General features: G+C 36.7%; 1 protein-coding gene across 1 annotated transcript in view; it reads right to left on the reverse strand.

Moving 5' to 3' along the window:
- The window catches only part of LOC109391531 (serine/arginine repetitive matrix protein 1-like), a 120,742-nt gene that overhangs the window by 57,786 nt on the left and 47,416 nt on the right, over window positions 1–15,540 (reverse strand). The window contains exon 3 of the mRNA XM_019659171.1: window positions 5,640–5,747. Coding sequence (XP_019514716.1) covers window positions 5,707–5,747 — 41 coding nt within the window. The 3' untranslated portion in view covers window positions 5,640–5,706. The remainder of the gene's footprint in view (window positions 1–5,639; window positions 5,748–15,540) is intronic.

Here is a 15,540-nt window from a genome sequence, read left to right on the forward strand (position 1 = left end):
GCTACAACAAATCCGGGCCTTACATTCAAGGTAGAAATCTGGCGGGGCAGAGAAAGTCTCACTCTCCCAGAAATCCCAGAAAAAGTATCACTATTTCTCATTGATTCTGAATGAGGGGTCTATTAATCAATCAGTCTGGCCAGGGGAGTGCAATATTTGGATTGATTTAGGTTGCAAGCTCTGTGCCTGAGCCCGGGGGCGGGGGAGGGGGGGAGCCCCAGCCAAAGTGCCCACACTGGGGAGGCAGGAATTTCCACAGATGGGAACGAGAGTACAGTGACCAGCAGAAGGGTGGCTGCACGGTGGGCAGAGAAGAGAACAGCCGTCAGTCAACAGCTGTAGCCTGAGACAACGGGTGTGCAATGGAAATGCAGTAGGAATGAGGGCCTACCAAGGAGCAGAAAAGCACACTGAAAGAGAGGGTGGCAAACAGGAGATGTTTACATCCATCACTTGACATTAATGTTTTAAAGAGTCCAAGTTTACGCAATTTCTAAAAAATAATTCATTTTTTCTGGACTTGATGTGCAATTTTCAAAAAGAAAGAATAATTGTTTTATTCTTAAGAACTTATCAAACCCTTCATAAAATAAGCTTTGAGAAGAAAATTTTATCCTGAGAATTGCTGCAAATATAAGATTGCTGTCATCTAAAAGCATGTCAGAAATGAAAGACAGTGCTGGGAATCAGCTGCTGTCAGTTCTAGACGGAATGTCTAATTTGAAAACGATTTATTCTTTTCCATGTAAGGCTCTTCTATAATATGTAAATTGGAAGTGATTCGTACAACTTGTGCAGTGGTAAGATAAGAGCTAGAGTAAGAAGGTTGGGTTAGAAGCAGAGTGGCTTTTAAAAATCGTTTTACAGTCAGCTTCTATACTCATCCAGGATTTAACAGCAAGAAATGGAGTCCAAGAATTTCTCTAAGTCACTGCAGAGAATTAATAATTATCAGAGGAAGAAAAACATTTTACTAGTTTCTGAAGAGGCATTGTCCTACCCTTGGCACAGGGCCCGGTGGATTTAGCGTGGATAATTTCCCCCGAGCTCCTCTGGCAGGGGCTATTAGTAGCCCACCCCACAGCTCTTCCCCACTTCTTTCTGGCTTAAAAAAAAATACACAAATAAAATAAAAGTCCTATTTCGATTGGGCAATGATGTACCCAGCTTTAGGGTCTAAGGAAATCATGCACTCTCATTTCCCTTTTGTTAGTCCAGCGATGGTCATGTGGTCAAGCTGTGGCCCAAGACGTCTGCTGGGAGCCTCAGTGTTTCTTCCAGCTTAGTGGGACTTAAACCAAGAGAAAGAGAAAAGCCCTTTTGCAGGTCTCCTTCCTTCCTGCTTGAGACTGAAGCGCGGAGGATATTATAATGTTTAGAACAGCTACGCCATCTGGCGGCCAGAAGGGGCAGGCCACGAGAACAGTCATTTTGTGCCCAGACATCACCTGCTTCCCATACGTTCGTTAAGTGGCATATTATGGGTCATATGGTTTGAGCACTTTTAGTTGGATAGTCTATTGCTCTCAGCCAAAGTCATTCGTAAATGATATAGCTCCTCCTCAAATTTCTGACCTGTGGTGATCATACTAAATACCACACAGCTAAATTGGGAGGTTATATATTTGCCTTGCAGAACATAAAACAAAGGACTAACTTTCAAAAAGTCATTCTTGAAGAGCAACCATTTATTACACTGTCCTATTAGTTTAAGTTTGATCCAGTGTTCTCTTCCTCTCAAAAAGTGTCAAGTTAGATTTTTTTTCATTTCCTTTGGAAAGCCGTTAAATAAACGTATTAATAGCTATGACATTCCCCTCACAACTGACACCTGTCCTCCTGTTTCAAATATAACAATGAGTCGGATTTAAGGAGGAAAGTTCTGAGATGATGATAAGGAAAAGTCTTCACTCAAAGCCATGCATAGACACAACAGGCTGCCCCTGAAGGTGATGGCAGACCTCACCACAGAGGAACTTAAATATAAACAGAAGTCTAGGACTTTATAAAGGAAATTTAAGTATCAGATGGAATTCGACTAAATGATCCCTATGGTTTCTCTAAACTCTAATACTCGAAGATTGTATGTTCTTGGGTCTCACATCTTAAAACTAAAAATCATTTTTTTCCTTTGGTTCTGTAAAACTGTTTATATTACCATCTTTTCTCCTTTAAATATTTGATATATACCCTTGTTTTGTGTTCTGACTGCTTACTCACCATCCTTAATGTCATGTAACCCAAAATCTATACACCCCCATTTACTAAAGTGTTCTTAGTTCACTATTGACTAAAGATCCAGGTCAAATCCAACACATTTTTCTTAATCTTTTAAAATTAGATAATTTGCTTATTATTAATTAGTTTATTTCTGCAAATGTTACAAAGAATCTACATCTACTTTTAGAATCCTCATTCTGGTATATATGGCTACAATATTAATATCTGTTAGAGTTGCTTAGTATCATTGGTATACTTGCTGCCTGTATCTTTCTTATTGGTTTTCACATATGCCTTGCATTATTTTTTTCAGCTTATTGAGATGTAACGCATGTAAGTTTAAGGTGTACAATGTGGTGATTTGATACGCATATCTATTGTGAAATTTTTACCACAATAAAGTTAATGAACACCTCCATTCCCTCACGTAATTGTCTTGTGTGTGTGTGTGTGTGTGTGTGTGTGTGTGTGTGTGTGCTGAGAACATTTCAGATCTACTCTCTTAACAACTTTCAAGTATATAATACAGCACTGTTAGTTACTGTTAGCTGCATCTAAGCCTGTTTTCCAACCCCTAGTTGAAATTCTCTCCTTTCTTCCATAACACTCCAGACACTTGTGGGATTTTTTTTTCTTTGTAGTCCTTACCAAGGTATAAGTAAACCATCTGGGGGAACTTTTAAAAAGTATACACATCCAAGTTCTATTCCAAGAATTCGGATTCAGTGGGTCAAGTGTGGAATGCCTTTGACCACTCTGTTTTTAGGGCATACATTTCCCCTAATCCCCTTTCCCGTCAGTTCTGTTTTGCAAGCAGGGAGGAAGTGGGAAATGGCTGTTGATTAGGCTACAAAATTCTGTTCAATATTACACAGCTAAATTTGGATTTTAAACTAACAAGGAAAAAGGCTTGGCATGTGTTATTAAGAAGAGGAGCTTCTCAAATAGTAGGAAAACCCAAACCACAGAAAAAGAATGATAAGTTAAGCTATGTTAAAATTAATAACTTTTATTCATCAAAAGATATCATTAAGAGAGTGGAAAGATAAGCCACAGAATGGGAAATTATATTTGTATCATACATTATTGGGAAAAAAAGACTTGTATCTAGAATGTATAAAGAACTCTCACAAATCAATAAGAAAACTATGGACAACCCAATGGATATTCATGAAGAATTCCAGAAATTGCCCATAAGAGAACCAGTTTCAAACATTTATTAGCCCTAGAGAATGTGAAGCCATCTTACAAAAATGTTAACCACGTAAGAACATCCTTACCCCTCATCTAGCCCTCCTACCACTCCTGTTCTCATTTCTATCCTGGCTCCCTGCAGCCTTACTAACAGAGAGCACATAGCTTATAGGTCAGAAAGAAGGTGATTGAGGAAAGAAAAGCAGTCCACACAGATTTTACCTGCAGCAGGTGCAAGCGGGGAAAGATTTAATTATTGAATTAAAGTGTTTATTTTTACACAGCGTTTTAGTGATATTTTCACTGGGTATGTAATTCTAGGTTGGCAGATATTTACTTCAGGACATTAAAGGTATCATTTCTTAATATTTTGGCTTCCATAATTGCTGCTGAGACTACAACAGTCAAACTATTGCTTCTTTGGAAGTAAACTGTCTTTTTGCCTCTGGCTGCTCTTAGTTTCTCTTTGCTTTTGGTTTTCTTTGTTCCCTGTGATGTGTCTATGTGTGGCTTTCTCTTTATGATTCTTCTTGTGATTCATAGGGCTTCTTGAATTTGTGAGTTGACATCTAGAGCTGAAAAATCTCCAGTTATTATCTCATTAATAGAATGTTGCTTCTATCCCGTACATTCTTTTATGACTCCAATTGAACATGTTGGATATTTTCATTCTACTCTGTCTTTTTCTTTTTCCATTCCTTTTTTTCTTTGTGCTTCATTCTGAATGGTTTCTTCTGACCTGTCTTTGTATATACTAATTAACTCTGTCTAATTTGTTCTTAAATTCATCCATTGATTTAATTTAGGTTACTCTAATTTTTACTATTAGAATTTCTATTTGGTTCTTTTTCAATTCTGCTATGTAATTTTTAAATATACTTTGTAGTTCTCTGCTAAAATATTCAAGCTTCACTTTTATTTACTTGAACTTGATAAGCATAGTTGCTTTACAATCCTTGAGGGTCTGTTTTATTTTATTTTTCTTGTTCATGGTGTTTGATCATCTTGTATACCTGGTTATTTTTTTTACTGTATCCTGACAATTGTATTCTTTATTATTTGTAAAATAATTTGAGGCCCGCTATGATGTTCTCCTTCTACGAAGAGAATTTTTATTGCTTCTGCCAGGCAGTTGGAGGTCCCAACAGCCCAAGATTACCCTATTCTAGTTTTATGGCTTCAGATTTTCTGGGATACCCAGATGATTCAAAGGCAGTCTGCAGCACATGCAAGAGCTGGTTTACTTTCAATTCACCCTTACTTCTAGTGTCTGACCTTTTAGTCCCAACTCAGCATGAAAACACTTACCTCTGGTGGACCCTAGACTTCAACTTTTGTCTCCCTTGCCCCAAAGGCACTGTTAAGCCTCTCCATTACTTGTTCTTAATTACTATTTCTCACTATTTGTTAGTTTGTTATTTCTAGAAAGATGATTTTATCTTTTGTTCAGCATTTTAGTTACCTTCAATGGGAAGATTTGTCTAAATTACTTAACTCATCATTCCTGGAAGTAGAAGTCTAACCTCAACTTTTTCATCTCCTCCCACTTACCATCCTGTGAGTTTTCTAGGAAGCACAGACATACCGGAAACAAAGAGAATTGGGGTTTTGGTATTGCCCTCTCCAGTAATTTGTTGTATGGCTTAGAGCACATTACTCAAGTTATGACTCTCAATTTTGTGAAAACAAATTAAAATTAATCACTCCATCTCATTAAGGAATTTAAAAGAAAATGTTAAAAGAAAAATATATTTCTTAGTCTCCAAGAAGTTTTGTGCTGTTCTCCAACATGGCTTAGTCTGTGCTGATAAAGATAGCAAATTGACAATCTTATAAACTAAACAAACAAAAATATTTTTGGTTACCCCATTATTCAGCTTTAATCAAGATGTTAAGATTAAATCTGACCATGTTTTGCATTAGTCATAGGCGATATAATTTTCTATTGGGCTCTCTTCTCACGCAACATAAAAAATAAAATAAGAATTCCCTCACTGTCAGTTTTTTTTGACATGAGATGTTTTACTGTTATAAATATTAACCTTTCAAATCTGTATGAATGTCAAAGATTATAATTATGTTTTAGATAATTGTGGAAGGTTCAAAACATGGCTAATGAAAATTGTATTTTTAATGTGATAACCAGGATAGACTAGGTTATGCTGCAGAAATAAACAACGCCAAACTTTTATTGGTCAACCCATTAAAGTTTACTTTTCACTCACATGAAGTTGGCTGCAGGTACCGTGGCTCTTCTAGGCAGCTCCCTTCGAAGCAAGCCTGACATCCAGATCATTTCCATCTTTTGGTTACACCGTCTCGACATTTGGCCTCTGTTGTGGTGGTGGCAGGAAAAGAGAGAGGCATTAAACAGTAACAAGTGCTCTTCTGTCTGAGCTTCGTCCCAGAAGTAACATATGTCACTTCTACACACAGCTCATTCGTCATAACTAGTCACATAGATCCACCTAACTGCAAGGGAGCTGGGAGATGTATGGGAGGACACGGATATTCATTAGCTAATCAATCATAATAAATCACATCACTTGAGATGAGAGTGAGCTTAAAATGAACTCCTTGAAATATTTCCAAGTAAGAGTTATTCCCCAAACAATAGGAAAACTACAGTGTGATTTCCAATATTTGAAGCCGATCCTCTGCTGTCTCCTCCCCACAGTGGTTAATTTTTTAAGAGGCTCTGATGACTTCAAAACAGAAAACACAGCATGGAATAAACTTTGTGTATTCTTGAATTGTTGCGATATATCTAAAAGAAAGGAATTGGATTGAATGATCTCTAATGTCACTTAAAAGTCCTTGAAAAGGTTGTTTAACAACCAAAAACAGTTTTGTTTTTTTCTACTTGGGATCATTTCTTCAGAATTCTAGTTTTTTTAACCAAAACTTTAACAATGAATTCAAAGTTCCAGTCCCTTGGGGGGTGGGGGGACATTTGATAAGTGAACTAGAGATGCAGGTAAATCTTATGCATCTGGTTTATGTCACACAGGCTTTCTATCCAAGGACCTTCATTTTTTATGAAGTCATTTTGTTAGGCAACATAAGTTTAAAAAATAGAAACACCATTCCTTGGGTGCAATGGCAAGAGGTGAAATCAGTTTATTCAAAAAATGAACATGAACTTACATCATTAAAGCTTTGCTCTCCATATATAACAGTGCTCTGGGTTTTAGCAAGAGAATTCTTCAGTAAGAGAATTTTGCTAAGTTTGTTAATAATGTTTCCTGTGTTCTGTTTATTGGTAAAAGATGGCGAGATTATTGGTAGTAGGCTCTAAACTTGCAGTTGCAAAATCAAATCTTATAGGGTCTAAACAGGTAGATGAAGCAGGTGTGTGGGAGTTGTGAAGACAACTTATTTAGAGTTCCTTGGAATATACTGAAGTATAACATTTTGGGTAGTGGCATAATATTTTATTTTTAAAATACTAATAGGGTTGGAATTTGCTGGGTGAGCAAACTGGAGGGCTAGCAAGACAAAGTGGTTGAGATTTATATAAGGAAATGGTTATAAAGATGGGGTGGAATCCAAGGTGGGGAGGGAGCCCAGTACTTCTATTGTCAGGGCAGTCCTTCCTGGGATTAATTTTTATGGGTATGACCCAGTAGGGCAAGTCTTCCATTCCTATTTTTTTTTAGCTTTACTACAGAGGTCATCGTTATTTGCATTGTGATACTTTCACTTTTTATTTGCATTACCCATTTGTCTAGGTTTAGGAATGACCTTTATCCTCTGTCTGGCAGAAAAGCAGATGCACAAACAACACTCTATTTGACAAGTTGTGCTTTCCAATCATATTCTCATCTATTTTCCTCTACAATATTTGGTTTGTCAGAAACTTTTCCTCTCTGGCCCGTTGTCTGTCCTGCAGTAAACACAGGGCCTTGCATGTGCCCACTGGGATCATTTGATCATTTTCTTTAATTTGTTATTTAATAGTTTTTAATTTAGTCTGTTTATATAGTAGAAAGCGCGTGCATGCATGTATGTGTGTATGATATCTGCCTCGTTCAGTAAAGAAATATGCTGTGGGGAAATAGTTTGACACATGTGATCAGTGTTTTCATGTTCCTGCAGTCTCCATTCAAAGTCCTGTCACTTTAGTTTTCAAAGGCTTGTCAACAAATTCTAAAGGTGATTTACTCCATTGTTTCTGAGCTTGCCTTATCTTACCTTACTTTTAACTGCTTGTCAATTCTATTATATTTCACTATAAAAAGACAAATCTTTCTGTCTTCATTGTTTTAGGGAAAGCAGCTCTAGATCTGAGCCTGATAGTCTTTGTGCTCTGGTAATAGGGTATCCAGGGTAAACTGTCAGATAAGGTGAGACTAGAGCCAGATGAGCCGCCTCAGGTGGAGAGAGCTCCTGTCAGGCCTCCCACAGTGAGCCGACTGCCAAGGCAATGACCTTGAAATTTGGGAGAAAGTCTGATTCTGCTGCATCCGCAGAACCTCTGTAAGACAGGAAAATGTGATGTTCCCAGCCACAAAACACCTGCTCTCTCAGGGTCATCTTTCCCATCCCAATTTGTCCAGAGAAACGTCTAAACACAATGGACACCTTGGGTTATCCCAGGAGAGACTAATACTCATGAGGGTGCTTTTTTGTTTTTCAAAATAAAGATAAAAATCAGTCATTAAGTGAAGTTCAAAAGGCATGAGTCGTTAAGCCCTGAAGAAGGCAGAGGAAAAAGATCCTAAGAATTCTGGGTCAGAGGAAAATCCGGAAATTCCTATTACATAAGGCGAATCTGTATCATGATGCGGTGATCACAAGTAGTGGATCACAGTCTGTAAATCCCAAGAAGTAATAAGAATTTTGGAGGTGAATGGATGAGGGAAAAAGAAAGTAATAATCAGCATGACCTATAAAGTTTTGTCTATCAAAGAAATAGAGCAGAAATAAAAATTAGAGTTGTGTATCAAGTTGAATTTACAAAATATATGATGTAACACTCAATACTCTCTGTGAAAATAAGTGATCTTTAAATGCAGAATTTACATGAATGAGTTTAATATAAATAAATAAATAAGAAAATGCTAATCCCCTAAAAGCTGAGTTAGGTATAATTATTATCTGACAAAGTTGACTTTAAGGCAAAACCATTACTAAGGATAAAGAAGGTAACCTCATAATGATAAAAGATTTTCTTCACCTGGGAGATATAACAATTTTTAATTTACATGCACTTTATAACATAGCCTGGACCTATATAAAACAAAAATAGAATAAGAAAAGGGACAAAGCAAAAATCATTGTGATGGACTTTAATGTACCTCTCTCATTAATTCCAGATAGATTATAGATGTAATTGTAAAGACAAACTATAAAGCTTTTAAAAGATAACTTGGGATACTAATGTCACAGCACTTCAATGAAACAATTTTCTTTAAAAAGATGCAAACATTTCCTACCAAGACATAGAAACAACTCCCTGACCATAAAGGAGAAGTTTGATAAATTTGACCAAATTGCAATAAGAACTTTTGTTTATCAAAAGATACCATAAAAATTTGAGAGAGATAAAACAAGCTACAAGATAGAAAAAGATATCTGCAATACGTAAAACTAAGAAAGGGTTTATACTGATGACCTATAAAGAACTTCTATAAGTCAATAAGAAAAAGCTGAGGAGGCTGGCCGAGTGGCTCCGTTGGTTAAGAACTGGCTTGGGAGCACGAGCTCTGAGCAGCAGGGCTGCCGGTTCGGTTCCCACATGGGCCAGTGATGTTGCACCCTGTACAGCTAAGATGGTGAACAACAGCTCGACCTGGAGCTGAGCTGCCATGAGTGGCCTGCGATGGCATAGGCTGCAGCCCCTGTTGCAACGGGCTGTTGTGAGCTGCCGTGAGCAGCCGTCCAATGCAGGCAACCAACTGCCTCAGTCAGGAAGAGTGCAATGATCATAATACCAACATGGGCCAGTGAAGCGGTGTCCTTCACAACTAGACTGAAGAACAAAAGGACAGCAGCTTGTCTGTTCCCCTTCCCCGATTCCCCAGCGCTGTTCCCCTTCCCCAATAAAATCTTTTAAAAAAAACAAAAAAAGAAAAGAAAAAGAAAAAGCTGATGCCCCAATGGGAAAATGGTCAAATCCTTCACAAGTCTCTTCAAAAACAGGAAATCTAAATTGTCAATAGACATATGAAAAGATGTTAAACTTGATTAGCCATCAGGAAAATGTAAATTAAAACCACCCTGACATACCATTATAAGTCTACCAGATTGCCAAAACTCTAGAATCTGACAATACCAAATGTTGGTGAGGATATGGAGCAACAGAGACGATTGAGTTTGAAATTTGTATTACCGAGTTTTATGAGACATCCCTTGGGACCCAGCAATTCCACTCCGTATTGTAAACCCTGGAGAAAATCATGTGCATGTGCACTGAGACATGTGACAAGCCACAGTAGCATGGCTTGTGATAGCAATGGAATAACCCAAATGTCCATCGACAGCTGAGGGGATAAATTGTAGTACAGGCATACAGTGGAGTACTACTCACCAATAAGAGGAAAGTAACTGCAGCTACCTCTAGAACATGGAGGAAACTCACAACCATAGGAGAGAGGAAAGAAGCAAAAATACATGTTTTCTGCTTCCAGTGGTATAAAAACCAAAATAGTAGTTACCTCTGGGGGAAGACAGAGGTTTGTGATTTCGAACTCAGTGATATTCTAGACTGCTGGTAATGTTCTTTTTCTTGACCTGTGATAGTTACATGGGTGTTTGCTTTATAAGGTGTAGGCAAACAATTATGTGTTATGCTCTTTTCTGCATATATTATATTTATAACCAAAACACTTAGAAAAGAAGAAAGTCTGAAAATTAATGAGTTAAGCATCCAACTTAAGGTGTTAGAACTGCAGAACAAAAGCAAAGAGTAGAAATAATAAAATAAGCAACACATTGTATAATATATATTATACAATATATACATTATATATAAACTTTTATTTATATATAAATAATATTTGATATTAATAGTTTGTATTATATATATAAATTATATATATATATTTGTATACATAAAATGTATTATATACAGTTAAATAAAAAATAGAGGAGCATCAATGCCAAGAGTTTAGTCATTGAAAATACAAACCTCTTTAAAAACCAATCAAGGCACAAAAAAGAAAGTACAAATAATATTAGAAATCAAAAACAAGATATAATTACAGATACTGAAGAGGTTGAAAAGATAGAACAATATTTTTGAACTTTAAAAGAAACCATTTTAACAACTTTTTGCCAATAAATTTGAAAATAGAAAAATATAGCTTACTAAAACCAACTCAGGAGGAAATAGAACCCCTGCAGGATTTTATAACAATTTAAAAAAACTGAATCAGTTTAAACTATTCTCATAAAGAAAACAATGTTTTTGACTCGAGCAATTTTAGTAATGAGTTCTCTCAATAAGTCAAGAAACAAATAATTTCAGCCTTATACAATCTCTTCCAGAGGCTAAAAAATGAATAAATACACCCCCAACACACTTTATGAGGCTAATTTTACTTTAAATCGAAAATTTAATAAGGAGAGAACATGATAGGAAAATTACAAACCAAACTCATTCAAGCATAGAAGTAAATATCTTAAACATAATGTTAGGAAAAGGAATCTAGCAATATATGAAATGATAATATGCTGTGCCCAAGCTGGGTTCAACTCAAGAATGCAAGATAGGTGTATCAGTTACCTATGCTGCGTTAAAAACAAAACATGAGAACCAGAATGACAACACTCAAAAACCATGGCTTGAAACAACAATTTGTTATTTCTCACAATGCTATGTGTTTGCTGGGCTGGTGCTGCCTGGGTCACTTACATGGCTGCCATCAGCTGGGAGCTCAGCTAGGGGTGAATAACCTACGATGACCTCACTCACATATCTAGGACCTTATTTGGGATGTCTGAAATGGCTGGGATTCCAGGCCTCTCTCTCCATTGAGGTCTATCATCCTGGGCTTTTTCCGTGTTTAGAGAAGCATTCTGAGAGAGAGAGAGCAAAAGAACAAAGCCTCCTGAGGCCAAGGTTTAGAAATCGCTCAGTGTCTCTTCTGCCACATTCTAATAAAAGAAAACACAAGGCCAGAGCAGATTCAAGGGGAAGGGAACTCCACCTCTTGAGGGCATGAATGGCAAATTCACATGGCACAGGATTATAAAGGATGGGAGGAATGGTTGCAGCCATCTTTGCAAACAATCTACCACATTAGTTTAATATTAGAAAATCAATTATAATACACCATGTTAAAAGCCAAAAAAGCAACGAACAAAACCACCTTTTTCAATATACGTAGAAAAGGGATATAATAAAATCCAATGCGTATTCAATATTGAAACAAAAACAAAACTAAGAAAAGAAGTTTCTTAACCTGATAACATGTATCTAAAAAAAAAAAAATCCTACTCCAAATGTTACACTTAATGGTGTAACACCACATTGAAAATATTCCTTTTAGACCAGGAGGAAAACAAGGGTATCTTGTATCACCATTTCTAATTTACCTTATTATCCTGGAGTTCTTAGCCAACACATAAAGAAAAGTAAATAAATAAATGATAATTGAAAAGGTAGAAACAAAATCTTCATTGTCTGCAAATGAGAAAACATTAGAATAAATGAGAATTTAGCAAGTTTGCAGGAAATCAAATCAATATTTTAAAAATCAATTGCATTTATAGTCATCAGCAATGACAATTAGAAAACTAGAAAACCTGAAGTTGCTCTTTAAAAGCATCAAAATTATCAAGTCTGTATTCAGGTAAGATGGAGTAAGCATATTCCACCCTCTCTCTCCCACTGAATACAGTTATAAAACCTGGACACAACACTTGGAACAGTTATTTGATGAATCTAAACAGAATCAGGAAAAGATTTTCAACATCACGAGTCATCAAGAAAATGCAAATCAAAACCACAATGAAGTACCACTTCACACCCACCAGGATGGCCATAATAAAAAAGACAGGCACCAACAAGTGTTGGTGAAGACGTGGCGGAATTGGAACCCTCGCGCAGTGCTGGTAGAAATGCAAAATCACAGTCACATATTGAGAAGAAATCAGAGAGAACTGCAACTTTTCCACACAAAAACTTGTCCACAAATGTGTATAACAGCGTTATTTGTAACAGACAAATGTGGGAACAACCCAAATGTCCATCAGCTAATGAATGGATAAACAGAATGCGGTATAGCCAGACAGTAGAATATTATTCAGCCATGAAAGAGGAATTAAGAATGGATGCATGCTAGAACATAGATGAGCCTTGGGAAACAAATTATGCTAAGTGGAAAAAGCCAGACAGAAAATGCACATATTGTATGATTTCAAACCTGTACTAGTTGGAGTTCTCCAGAGAAGGAATGGCCTCACACAATTGTGAGGGGCTGGCAAGTTCAAATTGGCCAGCCGGCTGGGGACCCAGGGAAGAGTTAATGTTGCAGCTTGAGTCCCAAAGCAGTCTGAGGCAGAATTCCCTCTTCCTCCAGGAAACTCAGGTTTTTTCCCTTAAAGCCTTCTATTGATAGGATGATTGATTTCTAATGGGTTTCTTTTTGGAGCAATAAAAATAGGCTGGAAGTAGATAGTGATGATGGTTACACAGCTTTGTGGGTATATAAAAAGCCACTGAATTGTCCACTTTAAAAGGGTGAATTTTAAGTATGTGAATTATATCTTAATAAAGGTGCTATTTTAAAAATTCTAGCAGGAGTTTTTTATGAATATAGACAAGGTGGTTCTAAAATTTATTGGAAAGGCAAAGGAACTAAAATGGCTGAAACAATTTTGAAATAGAAGAATAAAGTTGAAGGAATCACACTACCCAGTCTTAAGACTTACTTACTATAAAGTAATCAAGATAGCTATCATGAATTCAGTTCTGAGTCCCAAAATAAAGAGGTTTTAATAAAAGGAAAATTTTTCTTAAAGTTAAAAATTATTGATATTTATTCAATTGTTTATATATTTGCCCATTCCAAATAAAAAAAAAAGGATTTGAGTCAGCTTATTAAAATAAACATAGTATTGATTGAATGAATGGAGAATAAATGAATGAATGAATGAAATACTGTAAGGGTAAAACAAAGTCCAAAAGTCATTTAAAAGTAATACACAAACATACAAACCATAAGATCCTCTCCACCCTCTAGAATTTCAAGCAGATTTAGCTTTCTAGCAGCCAGCCTAAAGGAAGAAGAAGGGTCAGTTGCATGTCCACGGTGTTTGTAAGACAAAAGATAAAAGCAGATGCTCAAGAGAAAACACCATTTTGTAATTCTGTGAATTGTGAGAAATGTCTCACACTTAGGAAAACACAACTGTGTGGGGGCAGCGAGGGTGTCAAATGTCGACAGCCTTGGAGCCAGCAGCTTCAGCAGTGTCAAGAGGAGCATCGCTGGCACCAACACCAACAATTTGACACCAGGTATTGGCAGCCTGGGAACAGATATCTGTGAGAGGCGACAGCCGACAGTGGTGTGGCCTTCAGTTGGCCTCTGAAGAGAGGCGAGTGAGAACAGAAACTTCATGGCAGCCAAGGGAACAAATTCACACACCACTTGTGAGATACCACATAGAGATGCCAAGAACTCTGTAGGAGGAACCGGAGGAGTGCCTAGAAGAGGTGGGAGCAGAGAAACATCACTATGTGACTATTATTTGGGACCTCAGACCACACGCTTTTCTTTTCAGTTTTTGTTTTTGTCAAATCAATACACAAAACTCTTTAAAAAAAAATTGAATAGAACTGTTAGCTTACAGTGGAATATAGAATCCCACCCCTTTGATGCTGACTTTATCTCTACGTACCTAAATTATGTGCTTACATTGCCGTTTCTTGTTTTTTTACTTTAGCTATTACCTATTGGCTTGCTACTCTGGTAAATGAAGAGTTAACTTTCTTAAATCATCTCTTTCAAATATAATCACTCACATATACTTCTCATTCCCATTTTCCCAAATTATTTACATTGGCATTTTAGTCTAAATAAATATTTATGTATATTAAAATAATATTATTAGGATTCGTTTCTATTATTCACAGCTGCAATAGTTATACTATAATAACATTTCCTTCTTGAACAACCTTATGTTTTTTCCAGTATTAATAATTGCCTTGGTTTTTTTTTTGTTATTTGCTTGTTTAACTTTCCATGTTAAAATCACTAATTCAACTCCAAACTACCCAATAAAACAAAAAATTATTTCTGAATACATTAGATAGTCTATGAGTTTAGTTTTCTCCCTGAAATATCTCCTGGAACTCTCTGTCTTTATTCTCTTATCTGTACTGGTCACTGACTAGGCCTGCTGCCCGGCTGTCATCCTGAATTCTGCATCGCCCAAATCCTGAGAATTCTTTCTCCTTCACTTATGTGTTGGATCATCTGTTTCTTGGATCCAGTGTCTTTGTCTTTCTTGGCTTCTTCCATCTCGCATCATTTAGTGTTCCCGAATAAAAGTATCATTATTTTACCCTCTTACCCGAGTGATACTTTGCCTATGTATAAAATTTTAAGTTGGAAATTATTTTGCCTCAGAATTTTAGGGCACTACTCTATTTCCCCCCACCCCCAGTCTACTCCAGTGTTCTTTTTTGTTTTGTTTTTATTCTGAGTGCTGAATTGCTTCTTCCTCCTTTGAATTCTTGGTATAGCTTGTTTGTTTGTGCATTTAGTGTTGGTTGTCTTTGTTTCTCTTGTTTAAGTTTTTTTCAAATATCTAGTGATCTTTTGTTGCCAATTTGTATTTTAAATTAAGGCACTAAATCATTGGTTGGAAGATTTGAATATGTATGCTGGATTTTCAACTGGTGAGCTTCTCTGTGGTTTGATTGAGCTCACATATTCCAATTTTCTTTAGGGCTGTTCACTTTCTCCAGAGAAGAAAGCCTGAACCTTTTGAGTGGTGGGTGCATGGGGATAGAGTTAGCAGCATGCCGGCTGTCAGCTTGCTTGGCACTAAAAATTTCAAGAGAGAAGGCGGAGGAGGGTCATCATTCACTATGTGGACTTTGTTCTAATCTCACTCTTTACATTATAGCGCTTCTGCTTTGCCTACCACGTGCTTGTCCCTGAATTGGGACCT

Source organism: Hipposideros armiger, unplaced genomic scaffold, assembly GCF_001890085.2.
Source record: "Hipposideros armiger isolate ML-2016 unplaced genomic scaffold, ASM189008v1 scaffold_0, whole genome shotgun sequence".
NCBI classification, from domain to species: domain Eukaryota; kingdom Metazoa; phylum Chordata; class Mammalia; order Chiroptera; family Hipposideridae; genus Hipposideros; species Hipposideros armiger.